The 27,822-nt window shown below is 40.8% G+C and overlaps 1 protein-coding gene across 1 annotated transcript; it reads left to right on the top strand.

The window, feature by feature from the left end:
• The first annotated feature begins 44 nt into the window (after positions 1-44).
• LOC111657031 (voltage-gated inwardly rectifying potassium channel KCNH2-like) lies at positions 45-26,331 on the top strand. The gene is made up of 3 exons (XM_023408995.2): positions 45-767; positions 25,978-26,208; positions 26,303-26,331. Exons 1-3 carry the CDS (start codon positions 692-694, stop codon positions 26,329-26,331), a joined length of 336 nt encoding a protein of 111 aa, XP_023264763.1. The 5' UTR covers positions 45-691.
• The last annotated feature ends 1,491 nt before the right edge of the window (positions 26,332-27,822 follow it).

Here is a 27,822-nt window from a genome sequence, read left to right as displayed (position 1 = left end):
AGCTAGACGCCGGTGGAGCTGAAGTCATCCGGCAGAGCGCACAGCGAGGGAGAGAGATACAGAGAACACCTCCAAAAACACCGAGCAGGGACGGATCAAGCTGCGGATCTGCGCTCTGCAGTTTTCTTTAATCATCCCTCTTTCTTTTTCTCCACAGTTTGAGCGCGCACACCTTCAGGGGCAGAGGGAGGAGGTGGAATGAGAAACAAATAATATAAAAAAAAACCGCGCAGCTCAGCGCCCCAACTATGGCTCCAGCGACGCTCGTCGGGAAGCTCGCCCAGTCCGCTTCACAGGAGTGGACTGTAGTGCAGGATGAGAGGTCTGCTGCGCTCCAGCGAGTGTGAGACCGGAGAGAAACATCACCTGACCGGGCGGCCCTCCCCTCGGGGGACAGAAACAGACACCCTCACACCTTTCAACCTGGAAACTGGAGGCTGGAAACGGCTCAAACCCGCCGTGCGTACAGTGCGCCTCCTTTCCAGAACTCTCGTCCTCTCACTTTCTCCTGGAGCTCCACCAGCTGCCTCAGTCTCTCTGACCAACTTGGGAAAACTTTGGCCTTCGGATTACTGCCACTGAACCCGTCAGTGCTCGGTCTCCATGCAGAGAGCGCAGTGAGCGTCGTGCGGTGTGATAATATTAAAAGTCCTGCAAAGTCTCTAAAAGTCCAGGGGCCACCGCAGCGAAGATGCCGGTCCGGAGGGGCCATGTGGCTCCGCAGAACACCTTCCTGGACACAATCATCAGGAAATTCGACAGTCAGAGTAAGATCATTATTTTTCTTTCTTTCAGACAGATCGTTTATAACCGTGCAGCCTATTTTTCCGTCATTAATGTTAATAACTGATTCAAAGCGGGTTGAAAATGGCTCCCTGATGATGTAGGCTTTCAGCTGACATTTGTTTTTCCAGAATTACCCTCAATAATGATGCATGGTTACCAGATGTGACATGTCACACCGTGGTGCAGCGATGTTTCACAGTGAGGAGGGGAAATCAGTCATAAATCCTCAGAAAAAAAAAACACACATTCAGTTATTTTCATGCATTTTTATACCACAACACGGACGCTTTATATGTATTTAAACCTCTGAAGTCTGTTGATCTGAACCCTGCAGCTGCAACAGACATCTGTCAGTCAGGAATGGTCTTTTAGGCCATACCTGTCATTTTTTAAAGGTTACAAAGCAATATAATACAATACTTTTCAAAGTCAGATATTGTTTGTTTCTGCATCTCCTCTCAAGCTTTAATGTCACGCTGAGTGTCTCATGCTGCTGCTGTTTTGACGGATTTTGTCAGGCAAGGCAATCTGCCAAAAAATGACACCCAGGTGCTTTTGGGGTCATGTGATCTATTACATTTGGCTCAGTTAGTGAGGATGTGTAAAATAGTTTTAATACAGAAACCTCACTAAATATATTCCACTGCATATATCTGCTTTTCAAACATAAAACAATTATAGTGCTTTGTTGTGTTTGCCTTGAAAGAAAAAAAATCATTATCCTATAAATTAATCAACTACAAAAACAAACACACTATATATGAGCTGCTAAATTTTTCATGGAGGCCAGGGGCACGAAATTCGAAGCTGTCTATATTTCAAAATACACAGGCTTCATTCGTCCTCCCTCCCTGTAGCGCTCTTACCCTTGATGCAAATCATTCATGTTTTTTCTTCCATCTCTGAACATGTGACCAGACTTCAAACGTGCCTCAGGAGCCACAAAGCACCTCTCCTGCTGAAGATGGAGAGGATGATGATGGAAAAGTGGAAGATTTGTATCATTAACATTTTGTCAGTTCAGGATTTGACATTCAAGCTGATGCAAGAGATGTTAAATAGAGATTTAGATGCAGCTTTTGGGGGAATCTAAATGTCAATGACTCCCATCAGGAGCTGATAAGGGGAAAAAAACACAACTCTCTCCCAAACAGCTGAATTCTTGAGGTTCCCTCTTTGTAAATGCTGAAATGCACACCTTGCCCTCCACCATTTACCATATGCTCTGGGGTTGAGCAGTTCACAGGGCTGCTGTGGAATAGCAAGTGATGTCTTGCTGCATTTGTAATACCCACGAGTCACGGCAGCGGCAGAGCCTCAAACAAGATGTTGTTAAGGGTTGGATCCAAAAAAAACACTGTGTTTAAGACACAAAGGTGCTGAAAAGCGTCTTCACACAAGTGCAGCCAAGTTGAAACACCAAAGTCAGAGTTGGGTAATTGACTTTAATCCTGTGGTGCTTATTTTTTCCATCCTGATGGAGGTGGATAAGTCTGCATGGTGAGCATGGATCGCTGCCAGCTCATATCTGTAGTGTTTCTTTACAGCAGATTTGCATTGACTCAGTTTGTCAGGAAGCTTCTCTGTGTGGTGGATGATAAGAGGAGCACTTCAGTGTTGCAGAGGAACACAAAATACAGCTGAGAGACGGAGAACCTCACTTCAGTGCTTTCCAAATATTTTTCCAGTGATACATGTCTTCAGAATAATTGTCTATTGATTGTTCCAGGCTTTTGGTCAGGCTAAGCAAGCATGCTGATGCTGGTGACAATACGGTGTCTAATGGCTGTGGATAACAAACTGGTCAACATTGAGAAGGGGCATCAGTGGACACCAGCATCTAATTAGACAACCTTATTAATTCTACAGGGGTTGAAGTAAAATACACTGGAAATTTAAACCTGACAAAATCTGTTTTATTTATTTATATATAGCAAATTCTTCTTCTGACTGAAGGATTTGCCCATTTAAGTCTTTCCACTCCTGCCTCTGAATCCACTCTGAACTCAGTGCTCCACAACCACTGAAACATGAGTCCACTCCTCTCAAGTTATCCATAGCTGCTGCATAAACTACAGTTTATGAAAGGTAGAGCACTGTGAAATGTGACAAGTTGATCTTACTTAAAAATATCTAGGAAACCGATTGCATTGAAAAAACGAAGTAAATATGACTATCTATTTCAGTTATGTTGACTTCATATTCATGTGTTAAGTTGACTTAAAATGTAATTGTGTTTACTTCATTTTCTGAAGTTGTTGCAATTAAAAATGGCAACTCAAGTTAACTTGCTCTTAGCAACTTAAATAAAACAAGTTAGTCTGACTTGTGTGAAAAGGTGTGTTTTACTCAGTAGAGTTTAGGAAACTGGTTGTCTTGGATAAATCAAGTAAGCACAACACAGACTGTTAGGTTCACAGGATTATTTTTATGCTTAAGAAAATACTGTTATGAGCAATGAAGGCTGATGTATGAGAAAACAAATGGAAGTATCTAATGAAACAAGTCCATAACTAATGTTTATAAAGTGATTTTATTAAGGAATGCAATTATCTGTCATATTAAAAGGGAGTGCGTCTCCAAGGTTATGATTTATTATGCAACTCACTTCACTCATGGTTTAACATGCTTTTTCCTAAAAGGGACTTAAAGCTACTAGAAACAATGTAGAGTAACTGTCAAGAACAGTAATACCAGTCACCATGCACAGGTAACATCCAGAACACAATCCACTCAATTTATGCCTGCAAACACATTACCCCAGAGCATGCTGGGAAACTCCACCCACTTATTCTGAATATACTACAACATATACATTTTGGCTCTGTTACAATTTAAAATGAAAAAGATAAACTGAGCAAAACAAAGTTTGATCTCTGTCCGAGGGTCAAATGTCAAGAGTCAATTGTTGGTCATGACCGTATCAAATTAGCATTTAATAATTAGATCAGTGAATTTGGTCAGAGCTCTCATCATGCACTTCAGGCTCTCGTGTGAATGGCATGGCAAGTTTTAGCTAGCTGCTTTGGTTACAACTAGCTAACCTTATCATTAGCCTACCAGTTTTAGTTTTAGCTATCACTTTAAAAATGGCCTACTCAGTGAAGTTATATAACTTAACCTAGAGACTTTTCTTACAGTCCACACAGTTCTTCTTTCCTACGGCTCTACTGCGCATGTGCACCGCTGAGCTCCGTGTAAACTCCAGGAACACAGAGTTACATGAGTTGAGTCAACAGCAAAGTGAGAAAAAGGTAAACTACACTAATGTAATTCAAGTCAGCATAGGTATTACCTTACTACAGTGAGCCTGGTGTGGGCTCCCACACAGTCCTGCCCCGCGTATTGATCCACCAGATCCTTAGCTGCTGTTTTGTCGTAATTGAGACAAATAACAATCAAGGGGAGTAGGCCTCTCCTGTTTGTCCTGTTGTAGAGGGTGGAAATGGTTTGAAAATAATGTATCATAATCACAGGCTTCCTGTCGTACTTGAGACAGTGATGGATTGATCTGGGCTTTCATTTGAGTAAGTTCATAAGAGGAAAGAGGCGAATGCGACTTCGCCTGCATCTATTTTAAGTTGTGTGCTCTGAATTTTAAAAAGAAAACTACAACACAAAAAGCTGGCACTCCAGTGGAAAAAAATCTCCTCACACCTATATAAAAGTGTGTGTGCTGTGATGAAAGCTTCAGATCGAAATGTGTCAGCGGTTTTGGCACTCCATTAGTTTGGAATAAAATTCACCAAAATGCCAAAGACATGAGGTGATTGGAGGGAGTACCACATTTATTTTGTGGGAATAAACACACTGCAGGTTTGCAGTCAGGTTCCGTCTTCATGACTTCAGCAGAAACTTAAGGAAAATTATCTTATGTCAAAATTTCAATTAGCGGGCTTTCACACTGAAATGCCAACCCGGCATTAAAACAGGTTCCGCACACAATGAATTATGATCCAATAAAACCTGTTTGAGAAATAAGTCTATGAGTCAGAAAAGCTTATCACACACCACGACACTGCAGACTGGTTTATAACACTGAGACTGTTTCACTGCACTGAAAAGTTATCACAACTGGTTTATCTGTCATCAAGATGCAGCAAGGTAAACATCAGAAAAGACACAGCTCACATTGCAAACTGATCCACCAGGGATATGCTCTTTGTATCTTGGAGACTTGGGTGTTTTATGGTAGTAGCAGCTAATGTAGCTTCAGACCTCTGGCCTCAGGCAGAGATGAGGAGCAGACTGCAGAGTTCTGTTAAATTCATTTCTTTCTACCTCCACCCTGCAAAGTTTGTTCATTTTCAAGCTGGTAGTCGACATGGTGACATTCATTAGACTTCACACAGCTCCCTCCGGAGACAAAGGGCCTTATAAGAACTTTTTTCACGTATGCAGTATTACACTCCAACAGCTGGAGACAGACTTTGATGTGTAAAATAGGAGGAGTTCCCCTTTAAACATAAATGTGGCACCTTTTCATGTCGAAGATGAATTTGTGCTCCATAGAATAAGATTATGAAACATATACATTACTTTTTTATGAGTCACACATCATGCACACAGTGGGATATGATCTCCATGAAGTCTATAAGATCCATGAGGTCACATTAACAGCAACTATAAAGTGCAGGAAATGCATACAAATCAAACAGGCAGCCTGGGTGGTAATGCACAGTAGCTGTTCAGAATTGATCTCTATAACACCAATGTTTATTGGATTATTAGACTGAAACGAACAGGAGGTCAAATCTGTTTTGCATAGAGATTATTGATGTGTCCACTGGAGGAAAATCAATGGGGAGCGTGATCTTTGTTTACTGCATATGGGAATATGATCAGTCAGTGGGAAGGCTTTATGAGATCCACTGCAAACAGAGACTTGTGTAAACATTGTGATTTTAACTTAATATAATCAAATATCCACAGTAATGTGACATATATATATAGACTGTACAGTATATATGTGCAGGCATTTAGAGTGTGAATCCCTCCACATGTTTGTCCCAGCCCTCTGCTTCTTTACAAAATGTCTTCAAATTACAACACGGATCCGATTTTGACCGAACTTCAGGGAATAATCTTTATCCAAAATTACACGTGCAATATGAGATAATCAGATTCTCACAAACTGTGTTTCTCATTTCTCCATGCTGGCATGTTGTGAAATTACACTGAGTGGCCAAAGGCTGTGCTGTTTGTTTGGAGACGTAGCGACTCATTTGCAAGTGGCCTTGACGGAAATGCATTATTCATGGGGAACAATGTGTTTACTGTTGTCTTGTTTTGCGTTTGTTCGGAAGTTTTCTATTTGGACCAAAAAACAAATGTAATTAGATTTCTCCTTTTTGAAACATAAACTAATTAGATGAGCAGATGCAGCATGTACTGGAAGCAGCCCTCCGCCTCTACCTCAGGTGTTACTCCCTGACTTCAGACTCTGCTGACTGTACGCTCCTCTGTGCGTGTAACCCTCTCTGTTTACTGTGATCCTCCATGTTTGATTTCCACGCTGCTCCACACAAATCAGACTGCACAGACAAATTGTGTGCCTCCCCGACAACAACCAACAGCACATTTGACCTTAAATATGAGGTCACAGCAACCTTTTGGTGTCGTGTGTTGTTCTCCGTTGCGGCGCTCCTTAGAGAAGACTTGGTCCAATTACGAGCCTGGAGGCCACTGTCCTCCGGGGAGGATGCTATCATTCTGCGGCTGAAGTGCAAACACTTCATCGCCATGGCAACTGCCCCCCCCCCAACTCTTCCACCCACACACCCACCCACCCTCACACACACGCACACACACACACACACACACACACACACACACACACACACACACACACACACACAGTACGAAGAGGTACACTGTTTCTGGTAACAATAACTCCAGGTAATTTTATGCTCTGCGTCTTGTGGAAATTGTTTTCAATATATTTAATATATGTATTGATTGTTAACCACTATGAACTAATTGCAGCTAATTGATTGAAAACATTGACTGGCTGGTTGTTTGGTTAGAGTGAAGCAGGTGGGAATTGCCTTTTAGACATTTATGAAAATATTGGAGGCGTGGAGGAAAATAAAGTGTTCTTTCATTTTAAAATTTCACATAAACATATTAATTTATTTTGACTGAATTCAACATATAGTATTTTGCTGCTGGAAGTACAGACTAATGCGCCCAATGTGTAATAATCCACGGCTGAAAGGTCAGTATTTCCTCCTGTTTGAGTAAAGTTTACTAAGAACTTTTAGAAAATGACTTTGACTTTATATTCGTCTTCACTGGGATCTTTCGGGATCGGGCTGATTAATGGGCTTGGGGCTGAGGGAAGGGAAGTCAGAAACAGGCAGACTAACAAATTGTTGGTATTGGTATTTTCATGGGATTTTGTTGACAATGAGAAAAATGTAGAGCAACACGCCCTGTTCTTTAATGTTGTGTATAACAGTGAGCTCCACTTTGTGAAATGAACAGATAGGAAAAACGGTCAATATGCAGAAATGAAAGGGTAGTTGAGATTATCAGGTGTGTACCCAGAATCAAGTCAACTTTATTTACATATCACTAATCGGGAGTTCGTCTATACACCATTTTACTTTAAAGTAAATCTCTCTCTCGCAACAGAGGAGCAGTTTAAACACCAGAGGAAGAAATAAAAGTGGGAAGTAGCGTCCATTTTCAACGGTTCACCTCTTCCTGTCCAGGTTTCACCAAAGTTGAACTGGATGTTGATAAAATCTATATTTTTAAAATATATTTTAAATACATGATTGAGGAAACATCAAGATTAGCAACAGAGGGGGATCTCTATATCAGGATGGAAAGAGATGTAGAACAGACAGAAGAATAACAATATGGAGACAGAATTACAATTTCTAAGAAGAACCATACAGTAGCAATGCAATGCAAACAAGTTCTGCGAATACAGACGAAGAAAAAACAGAATACACCACCAGTGATGTGAATTTTGCAAAGAAATTTTGAGTGAGACGACTTGAAAAGTTTCAGGAAAAGCGCTTCAATCGTCTTTAGCTTGAGTCAGCCAAGAGGCCTCTTTGCCCACAACAACAGGTCATCCACCTGAGCTTTTTTCGTGCTTCCTCATGCTTTGATGACCTTGGCTGAGAGTTGCATAAGGCGCAGAGCCTTGATGTTCCCAGTGCAGGGAGGAAGAAATGCCTCTGTGCAAAGACACGCAACTCCAGTCGAGTGCAAATGTTGACTTGCATACATGGATTAGGCTGCGAGGAGACATTTGAAGGTTCCATCTGCAGACTTTTTGTGGATTTGTCTGATGTTACTCCTCATGTAGCAGAAAAAATGCAGTATTTGTACATTTCTACAGCTTCATGGTCATCCTCCAGATGTTTAGAAAATCAAGCAGTATCAATATTTTTCCTACACAAAGGCTGCCATAGCTGCTTTACTGTACACGTCCAGAATAAACACAGGACTGAGGGTCTTCTCCGTCGGTTAGCTTTGTTTCTCTGCTCCATCTGTTTCACTCGGAGGGTGTAAACACAGCAACGCTGCCACACTGTTGCTGGAGTCAGGAGTGAGTCAGTGCCTCAAGATTGCACTTTATTGGTGTGAAATCACTCGTCTCTCGCTCACACACTCTCTCCCTCTGTGTCTTCTCCTGTCTTCTTCCCTTTCTGTCGTGCATACACACACACCCACACGTTGCCAAGCGGACACACAAAAGAACACACACACACACACACACGAGCGCACACACTTGTAAACCCTCAGAGCTTGTAAACACTCTTCTGTCTCACCGCCTTCCCTCTGTACCTCGCTTCTTCTCTCTTTCTGCTCTTTGTCTCATTTGACAACCTGTTTTCTCTCTGTCTCCCCCTACCTCACTCCCTCACTCCCTCACTCCCTCACTCGTCTCTCTGGTGCCCAGCAGGTGCCCCCGTGCCCAACTGCCTTCTGATTTCAAATGGGTATGCATCCAAACGGGAAACATGGCACCCGCTGAGGGTGCTGAGAGGGAAGAGGTTGTGTGCTCACTGTGTGTGTTTTTTAGTTCCAGCTATCCATCTACAAGTCAAGTGCAGGGCCTACAAAGATATCCACAGGGAAAAGTTGTGTAATCTGTAGATGTTTGACAGGATAGATCCCCAAAAACCATCCACAGGACACTAGTAATCAGCCCCCTACAAAACACTATATCCAACACTTAAAATGACTTGAGATAAGCCATTAACATTAGAAATGCTAAAGAAAGATTAATGGGCTCAAAACCAGATTATTTGTCCTTCATTTAACTAAGTGTAGCTGAGTTAATATGAAGTCTTAATACGGGAATTCTTCTGCATCTTTACGCCTGAAGATTAGCAGCTTCACCTGGATTACACTTTCCCCCATCCTCATGACAAGTACTGATGTCTGCCATGACATTTGACTGAACACTAACCATCACAATAGAGACCCCACCCTCCTAAAATAAGGCTCGCTCAACCCTTTCAAAGAATTTCATTTTTTTAATACCACTGCAGTGATCTGCCTGAAGTCCAGATGGATTTTAGGTCAAAATACAAGATTTTACTCAACCAATTCATATGTTTTTTTTCAATTCACTGTTTTGCTTTTTGTTCATTGTACCTTAGCATGTAAGAAATAAAACTTTGATCTGCTGTTTAGTGGCAGCATCACGTATACCTGAAACATAAAATACAATAATATAATTACATATTATAAAAAAGAAAACACATGAAACATAACACCCACCCCACCCCTGATTCTGAAAAGCAAAGCTCTCTAGTTTCCTCTTAACAGCTGTTTGAAAAAATAGATTCAATGTCTCACTTTTGTCTTTGCCTTTAAATCATGAATTAAGATCATTTTAATCATTCTGAAATTATTTCGAGGACCAGCAGCTCCGAGGATTTCAACTACTGACTACTGAAAAGAAAACGCCCACATAAACCTCGGCAATAATTCAATGTTTTGTCCAATGTTTTGTGTTGTTTGTGTTTGAGATTCCGATTCTGATTATTACAACGGTAAATACAACTGAAGTGGAGCAAAGAGCTTCTCAGCAGTTACAGCTTCTAGTCAAGAACGCTTTGATGAGGATGGATGCCTCAGCTGTTGTGAGGATTGAACTTGTGACCCTGTGGTTACCACACAGTTTTGTGGATCACCAGGCCACAGCGGAGAACGGCGATCTTAGAGGTGTCTGTGCATGTTACAGTAGGAATCAGGAGGCTGTGTATTTGTCTTTGCATGTTTGAATGACAGTTGGAAATGGGTTAAATCATAAGCAGCTGTTTTTTTGTATTTTCAAAATGAAAAGAAATGTATTAATTGACTGATTGAATTCCAAGTGTTTTGAAACATGATTCAAACATGAAGAATTGATTTATTGTGCGATACCTTTGTTGACACCTTAGATAAAGAAGCCATCAACAAGTGAAATAATGGCCATAACTTTGGCCTGGAACTGAATCTAGTCTCTTACAACTGGTGTTTGAAAAGGGCTTGTAGGCATTGAGCTGCAACATATAATATGTATAGAACATATAATATCAGATTAATCTAATGTAACATGGTTGTTAAGGATCAGACCAGGAAAATGTAGTCTAGTGGCCGTGAAGGGAAAATAGACACAAAGACCAAATGCATTGTGATTTCATCATGATCATGTGCACTGGTCAATGCAGTTGGGTGTTCTCAGTATTCAGTGAAGCCGAGAGCGTGCTACGAGAGAGCTGCACTGAGAAGCCGCCTATGGGCATCAAAAGTCTCTCAAAAACACTTCTGAAAAAAATGTATTTTCAAAGTCAGAGCAGAATGTTTGTGGCTGCACAGCTTCGAATCCCTTTTCTCAGATCATGACACACACATTAGAAGCATCTCTGGGAGAGTTATGTCTCCCTCCACATCATCAGCTTCTAATTGGCTGTGCTTTTATAAAAACGTGTGCCCCAAAGACTGAAGCATCAAACGCACTTCTGCCATGTTTTTTTCTCCTGCCACGATAAAAAGAAGAGACAGGCTTGAATGCATGAATGGCGCGTTGTCAGGTGATGCTCAGGGACTCAATCAGGATGTTTATTCCGTACCTTGATGTAAAACTGGGAAAAAGGGCAGCATCCTCCCTGAGACAAAATCAAAGAAGAATAAAGAAGAAAATGGTACAAAATGAAAATGCAGTAAACTCTCTCACAGTAAACAATGAGGGATGCTCATAGTGTTGGATTTCAGTAAATGAGATGATAATCTAGATGCTTAAACTGTTTTGTACCTTCAAATGTTCACCTGTCATCTTGTCATCATCAGTCGTTGTAGATTAGAAAAGGCTAAAAAAAAAAATATATATATATATATATATATATATAATTATAGTATAGTGTTCCCAGTAACCACAAACCAACAGGACCGGTCAGTGCCAGTGCAGGACGTAGTCTGTTTTTGTGTTGCAAGGTGAAAGGTAAAGTAGATAAAGTCTCCCATCATGCAAAGGGGCTGGATGTAATGAATGGTGGAAATGGGACAAATGTTGCACTCTTTTTCACAGTCTTTCCTCAAAGGCATTTCTGGTGTTACACTCTTACACTCAGGTGACACAAAACAGGATTAAAGTGAGAGATGTTGAAAAGTTCTGATGTCAGAAAGACGTGAGAGGAGAGAGAGTCTTTATTTTTCAGCGCTCTGAAGCCTTAAGGACCCTGAAAACATAATTTCTCAATCATTGTCTTGCTACGATGTTTGACAATTTACTATGAGGTTCAGTTGCACAAATGTGCCGCATCCATTTGAGCACTGATCAGGATTCAGCAACAGTTGGATCGTGGGTTTGATCATAAGGAGCTTAGCTCACTTTTGAAATGTGGAACTCTCTCAAAAAAAAAAATATCAGAGGAACTTTTTTTTTCAAACCTTATCTGTTGCAAATTGAGCCATGAATATAGAGATGTATTTAAGATTTCAGCTACTTTAAAGGGTTTGAGGGCGGGGGTCGTTGATGTAGTGTATCTGACTTTTCTATATAAAGCAGATACCTACAGCCGCTGCAGATACATATGAAATAATGCATACAGGGCGTGAGAGAAGAAACAAATAATATTATAGAATTATCATCTTCAAATATGATTGATCTGATCAATAAGAGCTCTAGTTTTTATGGCTCTGTGGTTCAAATGTGTGGGAGTGCCTGTTTCTCACCTCTAATCTCTAGAAATCTAAAGAAGTGAGAATATAAAGCCAAGTGGGGCAGCACGAGTGTTCTGGCAGCTCCCAGTATTTTCCTGTCCTTCTCCTCTCAGCCCTTTGCCTGTACCTCTATTTGTCATGGCTTTATCTCCCGGCAGCTGCCCTTTCACTCTCGCCCTCCCATTCATCAAGTCTCCCTCCTCCAGGTTCCTCTAAAACTTCATCACACCTCTCTCATCCACTCTTCCTTTGTGTCCCTCTCGCTCGTATTCGGACTCCCTCTCTCATTCACCGTGACTCCTGTGCCACCCCGAGAGCGATGGCACAGAAAAGGCCGGCTAACCGATTTAAAGACCCCGGAGTCCCCAGTGTCCCAGGGATTAGACCTCATTTGCATAAATCTGCATAACCTCGTTAAGGCATGGGGAGATGCTGTACACACTGTAGCACTGAGACACTTCAGAGCGAAACAGCCCATTAAGGATTGCAGTGATTATGGGATTATCACTCTTAACGACTGTTGGATGATTGGACCGGTGTGTACTCTCTGAAAAGTGCCACGTCGTATGACTGACTCCCCAGCTGTGTGGAGGGACAGAGTCAAAGCTTTGAGTCAGGTGACCTTCAGATTGCATTTGTGTGGGATTTGTTCCAGACCATGTTTTTATTTCTATTAAAATGATTTCAAGTTGAACCTACAGTAGAGATACCGTGGATGTATTTAACAGTGGATTAGGAATGCAAACATGGTGGCCCATTTGTTCAAATGAAAGCCACTCTGTCAGCATTTACTCAAAGGGTTTCTTCCACTTCCTGCTTCGCTCTAAAATACAATAGTGAATGTCGGGGTCTCGTGTGAGTTGCAGTTTCAAATGTAACCAATGTGCCAAATTTGCCAGATGGCCAGTACCAGTAAATTTTACTCAGGAGTCTTTCTTTTGCAATTGAAAACACAGAGTAAGATCATTGGAAATAAACAAGACCATCAGTGGTGGAATAATGGAGAACTACTGCTTTGTGGCCTGTGCTTTGTGCTTCCCAAGAAACAAACAGAATATTTCTACAGCTGGATAAAGGTCAGAACAATTGAGCAATAGCAAAAAGAAAAAAAAGAGTTTGATTGCAATTTTGATGTAAAACTAAAAACTGTTGACTCGTGACACGTGTGCTGACTGGAAACAGCTCCAGGATTCTGAAAGGCTGGTTTGAGCGACGGATCCGACGGGTTTGCAGGATTATCTGTTTATAAAACAGTGAGATTGGATTTTACAATTCTGGAAATTTATAACAGTGACAGTCATTTTATCCTTCATGACAATTGTGATATAAACAATAGAAATAGGACGGTCACATTGCAAAGTTATCTGCTGTCTGCCATTAGAGGGCTTTTCAGTAATGTGCATTTTTAATTGGCCAGTGAGGAACCTGGTCAGATGACTTTTTTTGTGTTGCAAGAAAAGCTCAGCTTCTTGCAGTTGTATTCAGCAGAGGAATTTCCACTGTGCTAACGTAGTAGCATGATGCAGTATGAAATGAGTTTGGGGTAGTGTTGTTGTAGCGGGCGGAGCTGAACTGTCTTTGTCATATATGTTCTGTTGAATCCACGTCTCTCCAGAACACAGTGCTTCGGAAAGTATTCAGACCTCTTCCATTGACTATTTGCACAGTCTTGTGTCTTAGATTTCATTTTAAATGGATAAAATTGTCATTTTTGTCCAAACTCAATAACCCACAATGACAGAGTGAAAACATGTTTTTGCAAGATTTTTTTGCCAATTTATTAAAAATCATAAACTGAAATCTCTTATTTGTAAAAGTATTCTGACCCTTTGCTGTGCTTTCTGTTTGCTTTAATTATCCTTGAGATGTAGAAAATAAATCTAAATCCTGAGCCCTGTATCCGGTGCAGAAACGCTGTGGCTTGTTGCAGAAATGGGTTTGTTGATTGCCTGTTATGAAATAATAAGACTATTTATTTATTTGTGAGTGCCAGCATTTTCTTTATAATCTTGAGATGTGTCTAGAACTTGATTAGAGTTCACCTGTGGCAAATTGCCTGAATATAGTGAAATGAAAGACGTTTGGAACCACCAGGACTCTTCCTTGAGTTGCCCGTCCAGCTAAACCAGGCAAGAAGCAGCTCGGTCAGGCAGGTGACCAAGAACACAACGCTGTAACAGAACTTCTGTCCTCTGCAGAGATTGGAGAAAACTGCTGGACGACCATTTCAGCACCTCTCCATCAATCAGGCTTCTATGGTAGAGTGGTCAGACGGATTCCACTTTGAGTAAACGACACACGACAACCCACTTGGAGTTTTGCCAAACAGCATTTAAAGGACTCTGAGAAAATAAGGGGAAAAGATTGTTTGGTCTGAAGACAAAAAAAATTTGGCAGAAGAAAATTGGGCAGAAGTCCAAACACACAGCGAACTCCAGGAAGCGCCCGTCACCTGGATGATACCTTCCCTACGGTGTGCAAAGCTTGTAGAGATTTACCTAAAGAGACCTGAGGCGATAATTGCTGACAGAGGGGCTTCTACAAAGTACTGAATTAAGGGTCTGAATGTTTTTGTAAATGAGAGATTTTAATTTTAGATTTTTAGTAAATTTGCAAAAAATTCTAAAAAACATTTTCTCTTGTCATTATGTATTATTGAGTGTCGACTGACAAGCAAAAACGCGATTTTAACCAAATTTACAACACAATAAAGTGTATAAAAAGGTGAAGGGGTCTGAAGACTTCCTGAAGCCGCTGTATGAGTTGTGTAGCTGCCGTAATATGGGCTGACACAGAAAACAATGTGCCAGCAGGTTTTCTGGTCAGTAAATGTGGAAATGTATTTTTTATACATTCTGTTTAGAAATCGCTCCAAATACAACACTAGGTTTACTAAAATAAATGCTTGGGCTGTCAAAACATGACAGGACCCCCCGTCCTCCTGTCAGCTGTCTCACACTGATGACATCAGCACTTCCCCAGCAGTGAACACTTCTGTCCTGCCAACAGAATGTTCGGCCAGCATCTCTAATGGGATGAAAATATGAGTAAATTTTGGAAAGACATATTGTGCTGTAACAGCACTTTCATTTTGGGGGAACACTGTAATGTTTTTGCCAAGCCCAGCACACCAGATGAGAGATAGATATAATTATTTTTCTGGCACTGCAGGAAAGCTGCGAGTAGGTTTTGACTGAGTGAGTGATCAGACTCGGAGAGGAATGTGTCCCACCTGTGAGCTGACAGCTGGAAGCTGGATTGGTTTACAGCTACAGTACTGTGAGGTACAGTATCACTGACGCATGGCTCATATAGCAATGTACTGTACAAAGTAGGTATTTGTGAAGCTTGTAAAGCATTTTTAACTCCAACAATCTCCCACACCCATTTTCCCCCTTTATAGTAACAAAGAAGTGGGAATTCACTGCCAGGCGATGTGGTAATGTTCAAATTTGAGCCCTTTTCAACACCTCCACCTATAGTTAGAACTTTTATTCTATTTTTTCTGTTATACCAAAGGCTTTACTTTCAAAAGACGACTCATCACTTTCCCTCAGAGGAATTCTATTTTTGGTTCTGCTGGCTGCTAAGAAAATACTAGCATTGAGCTGGAAACTCCCATTTACAATTCATATGACTCAGTGGACTGTGTTAAGATACAGACGTAGTTTCAGCTGCAGACTTTTTGGTTCCATTCATACCACAACCGGGGTTCACGTCAGTCCACGTCAGTGTGGCGTTCCACACACGCCCATTTCCCGATCCATGCTTCATTCCAGTTGGTGGCAGTAATGCACCACAACATTGTCTGCCAACCCGCTATAAAAATCAAGAATTAGAAGAAGAGAAGAAGAGGAAGGTTGAAATAAGAAAATATATTGTACAACCCTTTATCAAGAATATGAGAACATGGCCTTGAGTTGAAGGTGTCAATGGCCTTTATTCATAGTCATAATTCCTCTGTAACAATCTATGGGTTGGACCAGTGGTACCAGAAAAAATACAAGTTAGAAATGATTCAAATTATGTTTTACAACATACAATAAAATAGACTATCATGCACTGATATAACAAAAGGATAAAAATGTCAGTGTGAAAGTTCATACTTGAATTAAATACTTCTTTGAAATATTAATTCAAGTCCATTCAGTATTTCTGGAGCTTGCAGCCACATCTCATGTTCTACATCAGGAAATGGAGTTTCTTCATTTGTCTCTACTGCATGTCCAGGGCCAGAAGGTACAAGGAGTGGGTGATGAGGACACTCTGACTTAAGACTCCTCAGTCGACAGGCACTACCCTCCCAGTGAGAATCCCTTATGTGGCTGGACCGTCAGAATATGTAACGAGTGCTGAGTCATAAGGAGTTAGCAAACCTCAAAAAATCCTGCTCTTCTCATATAATAAAGTTGATTTTAGCTTGTTTTGGAGTTTGAAGATGAATAATCATTTATGTGACCTAATCGTTGTAAACAAGTCAGAGGAGTTTATCCACACCGGTGTACAATGTGTACTGGCTAAAGATGGAAAACATCACATGAACACATGAGTCAGCCAGAGCTGAAGTAAACTGTGGCTTATTGAGACACTGCATCCGTGTCGTGTTCATATCATTTGCTAGTAATTCAGTATCTTTAGTCTGATTGATCTGTGATTACTACAGAACTCTGAGTATAAACTGTATTGATGGTGTTTCTGGACGCTGCTCTAAGAGCCACTGCATATAAATGGTCCCACATTTAGTGTGAATTATTGTCAGTGTCAGTTCTCTGCGTTAGAATTTAGCATGTGTCAAATCTTCAGTTTCCATGGCGATTGCACAGTTAAAAATGGGTAGAGACAAAAAAAAATTTCTCCAGCCTGTCTCTGTATTTGCTTCGTCTACAACAGTAAACCAACCGATCACATGCTTCTTTCTTTCTTTTTTCTTTGTCTCTCACTTTCATATTGTTTTTCATCCTCCCTTCCTGTTTATTTCTCCATTCATTTCTCTCTCTCCTTTGTCCTCTATCTCGCTCTCTCTCCTTTTATCTCTCTGTCTCTGTAGCTAGCAGGCACAGAGCTGATATGTTGACTTGTGCTTCTAACACATGGGCTTCCCTCCTTATCCGCCTACGCAGTGTACTCAGGGAGATTCCAAGCACATACACACACAGATCCACACAGATCCACACACACACACACACACACACACACTCACACACACACACACACAAACTGGCAGACTGCAAAGCCCCAAGGTCTGGTCTTAGTGAATTATTCAGTCTGCGTTGGTGGGTTTATGAGAACGTGTACGTGCGTCTAAGATCTTCTATGTGTGTGAGTGTGTGAATTTGGTTGTGTGCATGTCTCATCAATCTTGTGTGTGTGTGTGTGTGTGTGTGTTAGTGGGAATATGAAATGGTGTTTTCCTCTTGAGCAGTAGCAGCTTTAATCAGCCTCTCCATCAGCTCGCTCCTTTCAGAAGCTCATTAGAGGGTAATTGCAGGGAGAGAAAAGCAGGGAGTGGTCAGTGATGTCACCAAAACCAAAGCTGGACGGGGGATCTTGGGTTGCAGTATCTAAACTATCAGCGCTGCACACTTTGGTGTGTGCGGCTCATGTTTATCACGTTGCAATCCACAGTTCTCAAAGATGACAGAGCACGATGTCGAGCTGCAAGCAAAATATCACTGATAGTGAAATTAACTAGCCCTGAGATGGTCACTATCCCTAACACTAACAGTTATTGTTTGCTTTTTTTCAACTGTTAACACAATCTTACCCTAATCTTAACAAAACTGTAGTTGCAATACATCGAGAATGCTGAAAGAAATGACTCACAAATTGTCTCTTAAAACAACTTTAAAAAATCTATTTATGTGATGAGACTTTTCCACCTGTTTCTGACCTAAATTTGTTTCATTTTTTTAATTTCACTCAATAGTGTCATCCCATTGATTGTGGTGCATTAATCAGCCTCATTCTGTCTTTTCTCTAAACAGCAACACTTGTTTTTTGAAAGACAATGATAGAATAATACTGCATAACAATGAAAGTAAGGTTACTTTTTAAAATATTACGTCATAATTTCATGGTTATGTTATATTTTTGTGTGTATTCATTAGTATAGTTTATGTTTTAAAGTCTTAATTTATTTGATTATTGACCACCATGGGTCTCTTTAATCATAGATTCTGAACTGTTTACACACGTTGTTTTTCCCATTCACTTCACAGTTAGATAAGAGCATGGAGACCTGCAGGTTACTGATACAGGGCCACAAAAGTCAAGCAAACTCAATATCTCTGCCTGTGAAGTGACATTATAAAGCACCTCGGAGAGGAGTCTGCAGCAAGAAAGGAAGAATACGCTTCACTTGGTGTGAATAAAAAGTGAACACAGTTGCCCACTGGTTCCGAATATTTTCCTCTCGCCTGCAATGTAAAAATACAGTACCTGAACCCCTCCCTGCAAGAATTAATACCAGCTTTCCCTCATGTCCAGCTGTGGCCTAAACACTGGGCTGCACAAACCCTGCTGCTTTTCAAACTCTCCTGCTTCTCTCTCCTGATGCTTTATTCATCTGCCTTCCTTTTTACATCAGTACGTGTCTATAAAACTAAACACTCTTGCACTCTTTTATTGTCATGTCTTTAGATCTTTAGACTACCGACATCCTTTATGCTTGTTTTTAATTTTCCTGTTTTAGAGCCTTAACCCTCTCTCACCCTGTGGTTGTCTTTTGGTTGAGTTAAAATGTCATTCAGAATGCACCATGTTTATGTATTTATTTATTATGGTTGCTTTTTATCTCATCTTTATGTGTGTGTGTGTGTGTGAGAGAGAGAGAGCATGAGAGAGAGTGTGAGAGTGAGTGTGTGTGTGTGTGTGTCTGAAGAATGATTACATTAATCCAAACATGCGTCACCCTTTGCTGTAAACTCTCATCCCCTCTAAAGGAAGCAGGCTCTTTAAAAGAATTAAACAACTTGGGGAAGAAACACATCTACTTGTTTCTTTTGGCCATTATCAGTGAGTAAAAAGCATTTATTCAAAGGCTGGAAAATGAAATGTACAACATACGTCATGCACACACATCTCTGCTTTTGTATTACCCGGCGCTCATTGCAGCCAGACAAACCCATCAAGCTTTATGAGCCTCTGAGGGCTGATGCTGCCACTAATTCACGGAGGCAGGCTATCAAGTGCATCCGCAGCACCGATCTCCACTGTTCCCATGAATATCTGAACAGGCCCTTCCACCGGTTTATGTCTCCCACGAGAACCGCCTGTTAAAACCAGGATGGGCATGTCCAATAGATGATATGTCGGTTTTATGAAGGAAATGGGAAGAGGCGGTGATAATTGTGTGTTTAACGCAGGAAGAAATGGGCAGAGACATTTTCAGTCTGGAGCTCTACGTTGATGGATGTTCATTTTCTGTAAGAAGAAATGGATGAACTCAGTTTTGGATTCTTGTGGCATGACTTCGATTGATGGGTGTTTTTTGGGGAGGGAGAGGAACAAATGGGAAAAATGTAAAGTTTGCTAACAGGATTTTGGGTTTGCTGAAGCCCTTTGAGAACTTAACTGTGATTAAAGTTAGAGCAGTTGACTTGACTGATGTCACACAGCTCTGTCAAGTGTGAATGGTTTGGGATATAAGTTTTTGGTTGATTGGGTGTTGTGTAGCAGAGAAACAGGGAAAGTCACGTTTTTTGAGTCATTGGTGCCTTTAAAGGAGCTTTTTGTAAATTTTGCTGCTGCTACATAGCCAACATCAGCATTAACAGTTGTTCACTTACCAGACTAGAACAGCATCGAACTCACTCTCATTTACTCACCAAGAGCTGTCCCCAGTGGTGGAGGGCAACACTTTTCTTTTTTTTTTTTTTTACTTATATCACCCGAGTTAGCGTGCTAACCAGCTAACCCGGCCTGGTCGGACTCTCTCGTCTTTTTCCGATACCGAGTCACTGTAGGGTCCAGTCTGTCCTGAAGAAGTTGTGCTGTTCAGAGTTACTAAAGACTAAATAAACAGTTGGTAGGCTAATGATAACAATGTATATTTAGCAACTGCAAAACTTACAAATATCTCTGGATGGCAATCACAAGAAATATATTTTACCATTACATTTAGGGGGCTTGTTTAAAATGTACACCATGGCAAGTAAAAAAGTATGTGCTAGATTTAGAAAGCAGACTCCAAAAAATTAGTATGGAGTGGAAGAGGTTAAACAGATCGTAAGGGCGTATCTATGATCAACAAGTCCTACATTAATAACGGCAACATACTGTGGCTTATCTGTTATCATGATGATCATTTCTTTCTCATGCCTAGGTAAGGTTTTGTCGGCTTGAAGTGACTAAAACTCCTTTGTGAGGGTTAGAGAAAGTCTATGAAAGTCAGATGCTTTGCTGACCTCAGCTATCCACCCTAAGGAGGATGGTTTCTGTCTTTCTACATATGAAATGTCACTTTTACATATTTATGTTTTTATTCAGCCTTTATGAGCATATTTGTTCATATTTTAGTGATGCATGCAAACAGACTGGGTGTTGTATATAAAAGTAAGCCAGTCTCTGATCCTTACTTGCTGGGTGACTGTATTTTGTCAGTTCTCCTTGACTTCTCTCTTGATTAACAGACTTTTATTTATCAGTCCGTGAGGTACATGCCGTATCTTTGTATTTTTAACACAGGGTCAGACTGTGTTGCGTCTTGCTGTTTTCCCTCTCCGAGTTTGTGTTTGAGGCATCATCATATGTTCCCGCAGAAATTCTGTTATGTGTGCATGCTGCTGAGAAAACAACACCCACAGCCATACAACGAACTCACACACAAAAATGCACTCAATCAATACAGTAATAACCCTCATATCCAAGTTATGGCTCGACACTTGATACAGAAATAAATCTTTTCAACATCCGTAAATCATTTAGCTGCAGCCGCCAAACTCATTCCAACATAATAACGAATGCAGCAGTGGAACAATTCCTCCAAAACAATGTAGTGCTCAAAGAGTTTGGTGCAGATACAGGGGTCTTAAATATCATGGGCCAATAGGTGATTTTGAAAAGGAATGAAGTGTGCAGAAATGTCTGGATACTGCAGAACAGCCTCTTCCCAGTGGGTATAAAAATGACTTATAAACCACTGGTTCAGAGGGGGAATTGCTGCACATCACCTCAGTCAACTGCTTCTGAAACAGAATTTACAGGGAATAATGAATGTCCACCCTCCTCCTTGTAAAAGGATAATTCCTGTTCAGGGGCTGTTTCATAATGAAGTCTGATGAAAAACACTTAGCAAGAAGTATTACTTCAGTGTGTGGACTTTGTTTTAATTTAATTCATTCATTCATCAAGGGCCAATGTGTGATGCATTACCTGCTCCCAAAATCTTGGCAATGGGTTGTTGGAGACCCAGATTATTCAGATATACAGTAGTTCAGTTAGCATATATTAAGTATGTCACACTTCATTTGTCACTGAAATGATTAACTGTATGAGCAGGTTTTGGTCTGAATGTGGGATCAATGCTCAGGTCTGCTGAGTTAACGAAGGTGGAGGAGGGAGGTTGGGGAGTTTGTTTCTTGGGAGAGTTAAGTATCAGTGGACAGCGCTTAAGGCATCTTGTTAAGGCAGTTCTTGAACTTGCAGTTTAGGCTTTGCTTCAGCCATGGCTAGCCTTCATCAGCTTGGTGGAATATTGATGATTGACAGTAAATGATGGGACAGACATTGCAGTTCAGTTCATGGTCTCTGCCTAACATCCATGAAAAGGGCATCCCTTTGTCTCTAAACAGGTTGTTGTTGCCCTCACTGACACCATGACGCGAGTGTGGGTATGGTTGAACAGAAAACCAATGCAACTGTTAAATGTGCCACAGCTGTGTATAAAATCACTCACTATTTCCTATATAGTGCACTACATTTACCCACAATCAGTGGCAGTCCCACTCTGATGGGCTCTATAGGCAAAGAGGGCCATCGAAGAACACCCTTCCCCATCCCAACCATCATGATGATGATTTTCAAGTGTCAGAAATCTCAATTTATCGTTCATAATAGAGTAAATTATTGAGTATGTCTGACATAGGGAATAGGGAATGAATGAATAAGGGAGTACTTTCAGTCACAGCCTTGCTATGTGGCATGGAGAATCAATAGTCTGCAGGTTTTAATGTCCATCCTGTCACCTTAGCAGGTGATTTCACTGATGAATTCTTTCCCTCTCCTTGAAAGAGTCTTAGAATGACACCCTGGCACGGCCCTGCATGGCTCATGGTTGGCCACCTCTCACCACTGTGTCTGCTGGTTGTGAAAGTAAATTTAGCACCTTAGCAGCGTTGTTAAGGATTTATTGTATTTCATGATTTCATGAACATATTTGAACAGGTTTTGACAGATGGTAGAGACTGGATTGTTGGTGAATTAATCTGCCTCATCAATCCTATTTATTCCTACTGGTCCTATAGATTTATGATGGCACAGAATGCTGTATTGCATAGAACATATTCAATCATTATTCAATTTGACTCTGATGTGGGCCTCTATAAGAGATCTCACCCTGATGTATTGAATGTGTATTGCATATATTATATTTTCATCCAGCACCTACATAGTTGTCCAGTCTAGATTTATAAAATGAATGTACACACCACAGAACAATGGTCAGGAACCGCCAGGAATCAATCTTAACAATCTTAACATTGGAAGCACATTGAATCAATACAGAATCAATAACTGAACATTCTTTCACCACCATTTTAAATCCTTTTTCCCAGAAGCTGGCCTTGTGTTTTAGGTACATCGTGATCAAAGTCTGAAGTTTCACACACTAAGCAAGAAGCAACTAAATCTCTCAGAGTTCGCTGCAGCAGTAAGGTGCTCTTCCCCTTCTCCAGCTGTAGTCCTTGGGGAAGATTTATCACCAGCAGCCTTTGTGAAGATCTCCTCACAAGGAATAGAAATTACCAAAAGTGTCAGGCTGTATTTTTGAGACCCAGGTTGCATTGAGGACCTGCTTGGTTTGTTCACTGCAACAATAATCTTGTTGCTGAATTATTTATGTCACCTAAAGAATTTGGGATTCTGTCATTTATCCAAGACTCCAACAAAAACTTTTCTGATGAACAACTCTTATATACAATACTTGTACTGAAAAATAGTTTCCTTCATCTTAGGGAGTTTGCTCTCCTTATAATGGACACATCTTGGGTGAAATGTGGCCTGTGACAAAGTAGCTAACTTTGCTTTTTTAAACATCTTAAACTGCAAACTTTGTAATGAATAGTATTAATTCTTTATGCCTTTGTATGGTTTCATTACTTTGGTTATTATTTTTTTCCAGTTTAACCTTTAGACTTTACGCTTACAGCGTCCTTTTGTAGAATTTTGTTAAAGCTGCGATTTACAGTGGATCTATTTTTCTGTGAATGTGTTGATCTGGCTGGCAAGCTGCTTCATACATTTGCCCTCATGGCTAAATAGTTAAAAAGTTGTTTTTAATTGAACTGAACTGAATTCACAGCCACAGAGTGAAATGTGGAAAACAGCAACAGTCTGTTTATTTGATGCCACCTAATTGCTGAGACATGTGTTCAGATTCTTCCATCCCTGGACAGATCACCGCTCCTCTATCCCTGCTTCACCTTATCCTTTTCTCTAAATCTCTCCCCTTTCATTATCCTGCATCTGTTTTCCTTAATTCCCATCCACTATCCACCCCTTCCTCTATTTATCTCCTGTTTTTCTGTAATCCGTCCTTTCCACAATCCTTCTACCTATTTCCATCAATTTATTCATCCTCATCCTGCCTTCCAGCTGTCTTTTCCTTCATCCACCCTTTTCTGTCACAAACCTTTCCTCTTTCCCTCTAACCATCCGCATGACTATTTATGAGTGAAATATTCCTCACAGTGGGGCGCAGTAATGAAAGTAACAGGAGCTCTTCAGAAGCTTAAAACTCTTTAGTGGATGCCATCTATTAGCCTGACAGATACCCTAATGTAGCACAAGCACAGTCACATGTGCACACAGGCCATATGCACATTCACACATATACGTTGTTTAGTATTCCCATAAGAAACACAGACTTGCACTTTATTCAAGAGTCATTGAAAGTAAAGAGGCAGAGTACAGGGTAATGAAGTATGTCCAAGTATGTTTTCGTGTGTGTGTGTGTGTGTGTGTGTGTGTGTGTGTGTGTGTGTGTGTGTGTGTGTGTGTGTGTGTGTTCAGGCATAACAGCAGCTCTCTGAGTACATTAAGATCATTCTTTGACATTGAGCAGAGGCCATGGAACTAAATGGCTCCTTCTTCAGTAAGTGGTTTAGATAGAGACACAGATCAGAGCTTTGTGGGAGTCAGAGCTACCAAGGTTGCAGCTGCGGTTTACACTTTTGACCACAATTATAAACACACACATCCAAAGCTATGGGCACACACACACACACACACACACACACACACACGCACGCACGCACGCACGCACACTTTTGAGTTGGAATTAAGATGAACAGAGAGAAGAAAAGGAACAGATTACACACTTCTAGCCATAATATTATAGTATTTCCAGTTGTAACAGACCATTGCCAGTAAAATGGCTTCATTACTCTACAGTGAGTACAAATGTGAATTACCTATTTGGTGTGGTATACTAAAGAATGTATTGTTTTTAATTTTCTTTTAATAGAGATTTATTTTTGTACTACTTCAATTTTATTTTGAAAGTGGGCCTCTTATTTTGAAAGCGACATATCAGCACGAGGCCCAGAATAAGTGAAACGTCCAAGAAACTGTCGTTGGACAGGTGAACTATATCTTCCAAAAGGTGAAATTTATTTCTTTTTTTATTGTTTAGCTCAGGGTTCCCACGAGGTTTCAGTTTTACAATGCAATTGAGAGTGAGTAACTTCACGGTGCCTGTGCAGTTTTATTAGTCGACATGTTAGCAAGACTGCTGTATTAGTGCGCAGGTGATTTCCGTTGTTTTTAATTAGTACTACAGGAAACGTCGAGAAATGTTGTGATTGTATTCGCATGGTATGCATTTCCTCCCAAAACATGAAGTCTATTCTCATAATATTTAGTGTTTGCTGGTAAAACGATTTCATTCACATCATTTTGTGACTTTGTTCTTGGAAGAAATTTCGACCTGTTGCACAGCAGACATTCAGACTTGTTACAGCAGGAGAAGCACAGGTGTTACTAATGATGGCTCTGTCCCATTAAGATGTCCCAGTCAGCCATTAAATGAGCCAGCATGCAGACCCTGGACCTGCTGAAACGAACTGGAATGCTTCCATTGATACTGTTATTGATTATGTAATGATTACACCTTTGCGGTCTGTCCTTGTAATATTTATTTGTGTTTGAATGTTTTTCTCTAAATCACAGAATCACTGTTAGAACAATACAACCTTAATCTTAAAATATAATAAATTCCATCTTGAAATCTTTCTCATAACAGTGGTTCTAATATTGCTTGGTTAAAGCTGAATTACATATACGTTGAAGATTCACACAGACTACATGTTTTACTTTTATGTGGATTGATGTTAACTATTCCACTGTCATTCATTTAAATACTCTGATGGTCATCTGCATCAAGTTTAAACAGTTGTGTTGTATATGATTGTGGAGATTGTGTGTTTTATTCTGTTTAAAGTTTTTGCTAACCATCCATTCAAAGCTAACGCATCAGTAGGGTAAACTATGAAATTCAAATAGGTAACAATGATGTAGGCATATGTATGGTGTCTTGCATATTCAGAGCAGGTATATGTGGTACATGGACTAAAGGGCATTTATAGTGCAAGCGGGAAAACAAAAGATGTTAGTTTGATGCAGCCTACACACCAAACCTCATACATACATTTACACAAATTACACTTTTGACTTAACAAATTATTCCACATGCATTAATTGTCCTTCTGTAACCCACACTTCAGTGCCATTGATTGGATGTTACTTTTGCTATCCAGGACAAACCTGACTAAGAATAAACTTCTCTCACTCCACCCACAGGTCGTAAGTTTGTCATCGCCAATGCAAGAGTGGAGAACTGTGCCATCATCTTCTGCAACGATGGCTTCTGCCACATGTGTGGCTACTCACGCGCTGAGATCATGCAGCAGCCATGCACGTGTAACTTCCTGTACGGACCTGACACTAAGCGACTGGCTATTGCCCAGATGGCGCAGGCCCTGCTGGGATCGGAGGAGAGGAAAGTGGAGATCAACCTTTACCGCAAAGATGGTAGGACAAAAAAAACTTTTAGTGATTTGGGTGGTGGTTGTGTGAATGTAGGAGAGGGTGTGTAGACCTGTTTTTAGCCTGTTCGCATAAACAGGAGATGAATATGGAGCTGATGGTGTGTAAAGACAGAACAGTGTCTGTGCTTGTTTGGGAAGGAAAGTGTGTGTTATTTACATAAAAATGAGAGCCGACAGTCAGAAAAATGGACTGTACCAAAACGGAGGTGTGTGTGTGTGTGTGTGTGTGTGTGTGTGTGTGTGTGTGTGTGTGTGTGTGTGTGTGTGTGTGTGTGTGTGCGTGCGTGCGTGCGTGCGTGCATGCGTTTTGTGTTTGGAGAAGGACGTGGTTGTTGGATTCTGTATGAAAGATAACAAGCTCGGGAGAGCATATGCCATTTGAGTTGCTATTGGAATGGTAAAAGTACTATTGAAGGTACTGGAGTGTGAATGCGCTTGAGTGTGCTTGTATGTGAAATGTTGAGGTGTTTGAATGGGTTTTGTCACTTGTTTCTCAGCTGGAGTCAGTATCTGTTTATGTGGTGTGTACAGAACATTTGGCACTCACCAGCTAATGTTTATGTGTGAGCTGTTATGTGTGAGTGATCTTACTACTGTTTACTGATAAGTCCATTTAGCATCTTATGTCTCTTTTGCAACCTGTTAGTGCCAGGATTCTTGATGAGAATGAAAGTGCAGAAAATGCAGTATGGTGCTTCTGGTCTGTTTCCACATTGTGTTTAAATAAAGCTAATGTGTAGCTGTTGTTAGATTACACTTGATTCCTCATAAAACTAATTGAATCAAATTCTGCACATTCATATAAAAGTCACATTGAAGTTAAAACATTATCATGAAATAGCAACATTTTGAACAGACTTGAGTAACATTTCCAGTAATATAGAGGAAAGTACATGGGGGAAACCCTTGTCGATTTCTCGCCAGTGGCAAGAGTGTATTTATGACCAGACACATGCCAACTGGACCAGCACCAGGTAACAGTATGCTGGTCTCTGCAACGATAGACAGCTTCCATGGCGATAAAGAGCTGCCATGGTAATAAAGTCAGTAACTCCCTGGGCTATGGCCAAAGCATCTGCTGGACATTTTCCACCTGTAGACAGACACCAGAACAGCAGGAGGAGGGAACAGGGGGGAGAGAGAGAGAGGGAGAGACAGATGGAGGAAAAGGTAGGAGGAGGAAAGGGTTGAAACAAACTGAGGGGAGGAAAACAAGCGGGCAAGATGACTAAGAGGCAGGAGAACAGCACAGCTCTGAAAAGTGAAGAAAAACCAGTGGGTGAGACATGGGAGAAATAAAGTGAGAGAATGAGAGAGAGAGAGAGAGAGAGAGAGAGAGAGAGAAAGAGAGAAAGAGGAACACAGCAACTGTCAGAAAGTGAGTTTCTCACATAGCCTGAAAGTGTTGCTGGTGGTGAGAGAAGAGAGCGAGCAAGACGGTAAAAGAGAGAGGGAGAAACGGAGATGGCGCCAGCTGTCTCCTCTCTCCGATACTTCTGAGGAGCGCTTTGCCAATTCAGCCCTCTACTCTGCAGCTTTCACTTTCCACTGTTTATACTGGAGATGTGGACACACACATACACACACACCAGCACTC

This window comes from Seriola lalandi, unplaced genomic scaffold (genome assembly GCF_002814215.2).
Source record: "Seriola lalandi dorsalis isolate HSWRI2012SDOR001 ecotype SW California unplaced genomic scaffold, Sedor1 jcf7180002054378, whole genome shotgun sequence".
Classification (NCBI taxonomy): domain Eukaryota; kingdom Metazoa; phylum Chordata; class Actinopteri; order Carangiformes; family Carangidae; genus Seriola; species Seriola lalandi.
Note: the sequence above shows the minus strand (reverse complement) of the source record. Positions and strands in the feature narration are given on the sequence as shown.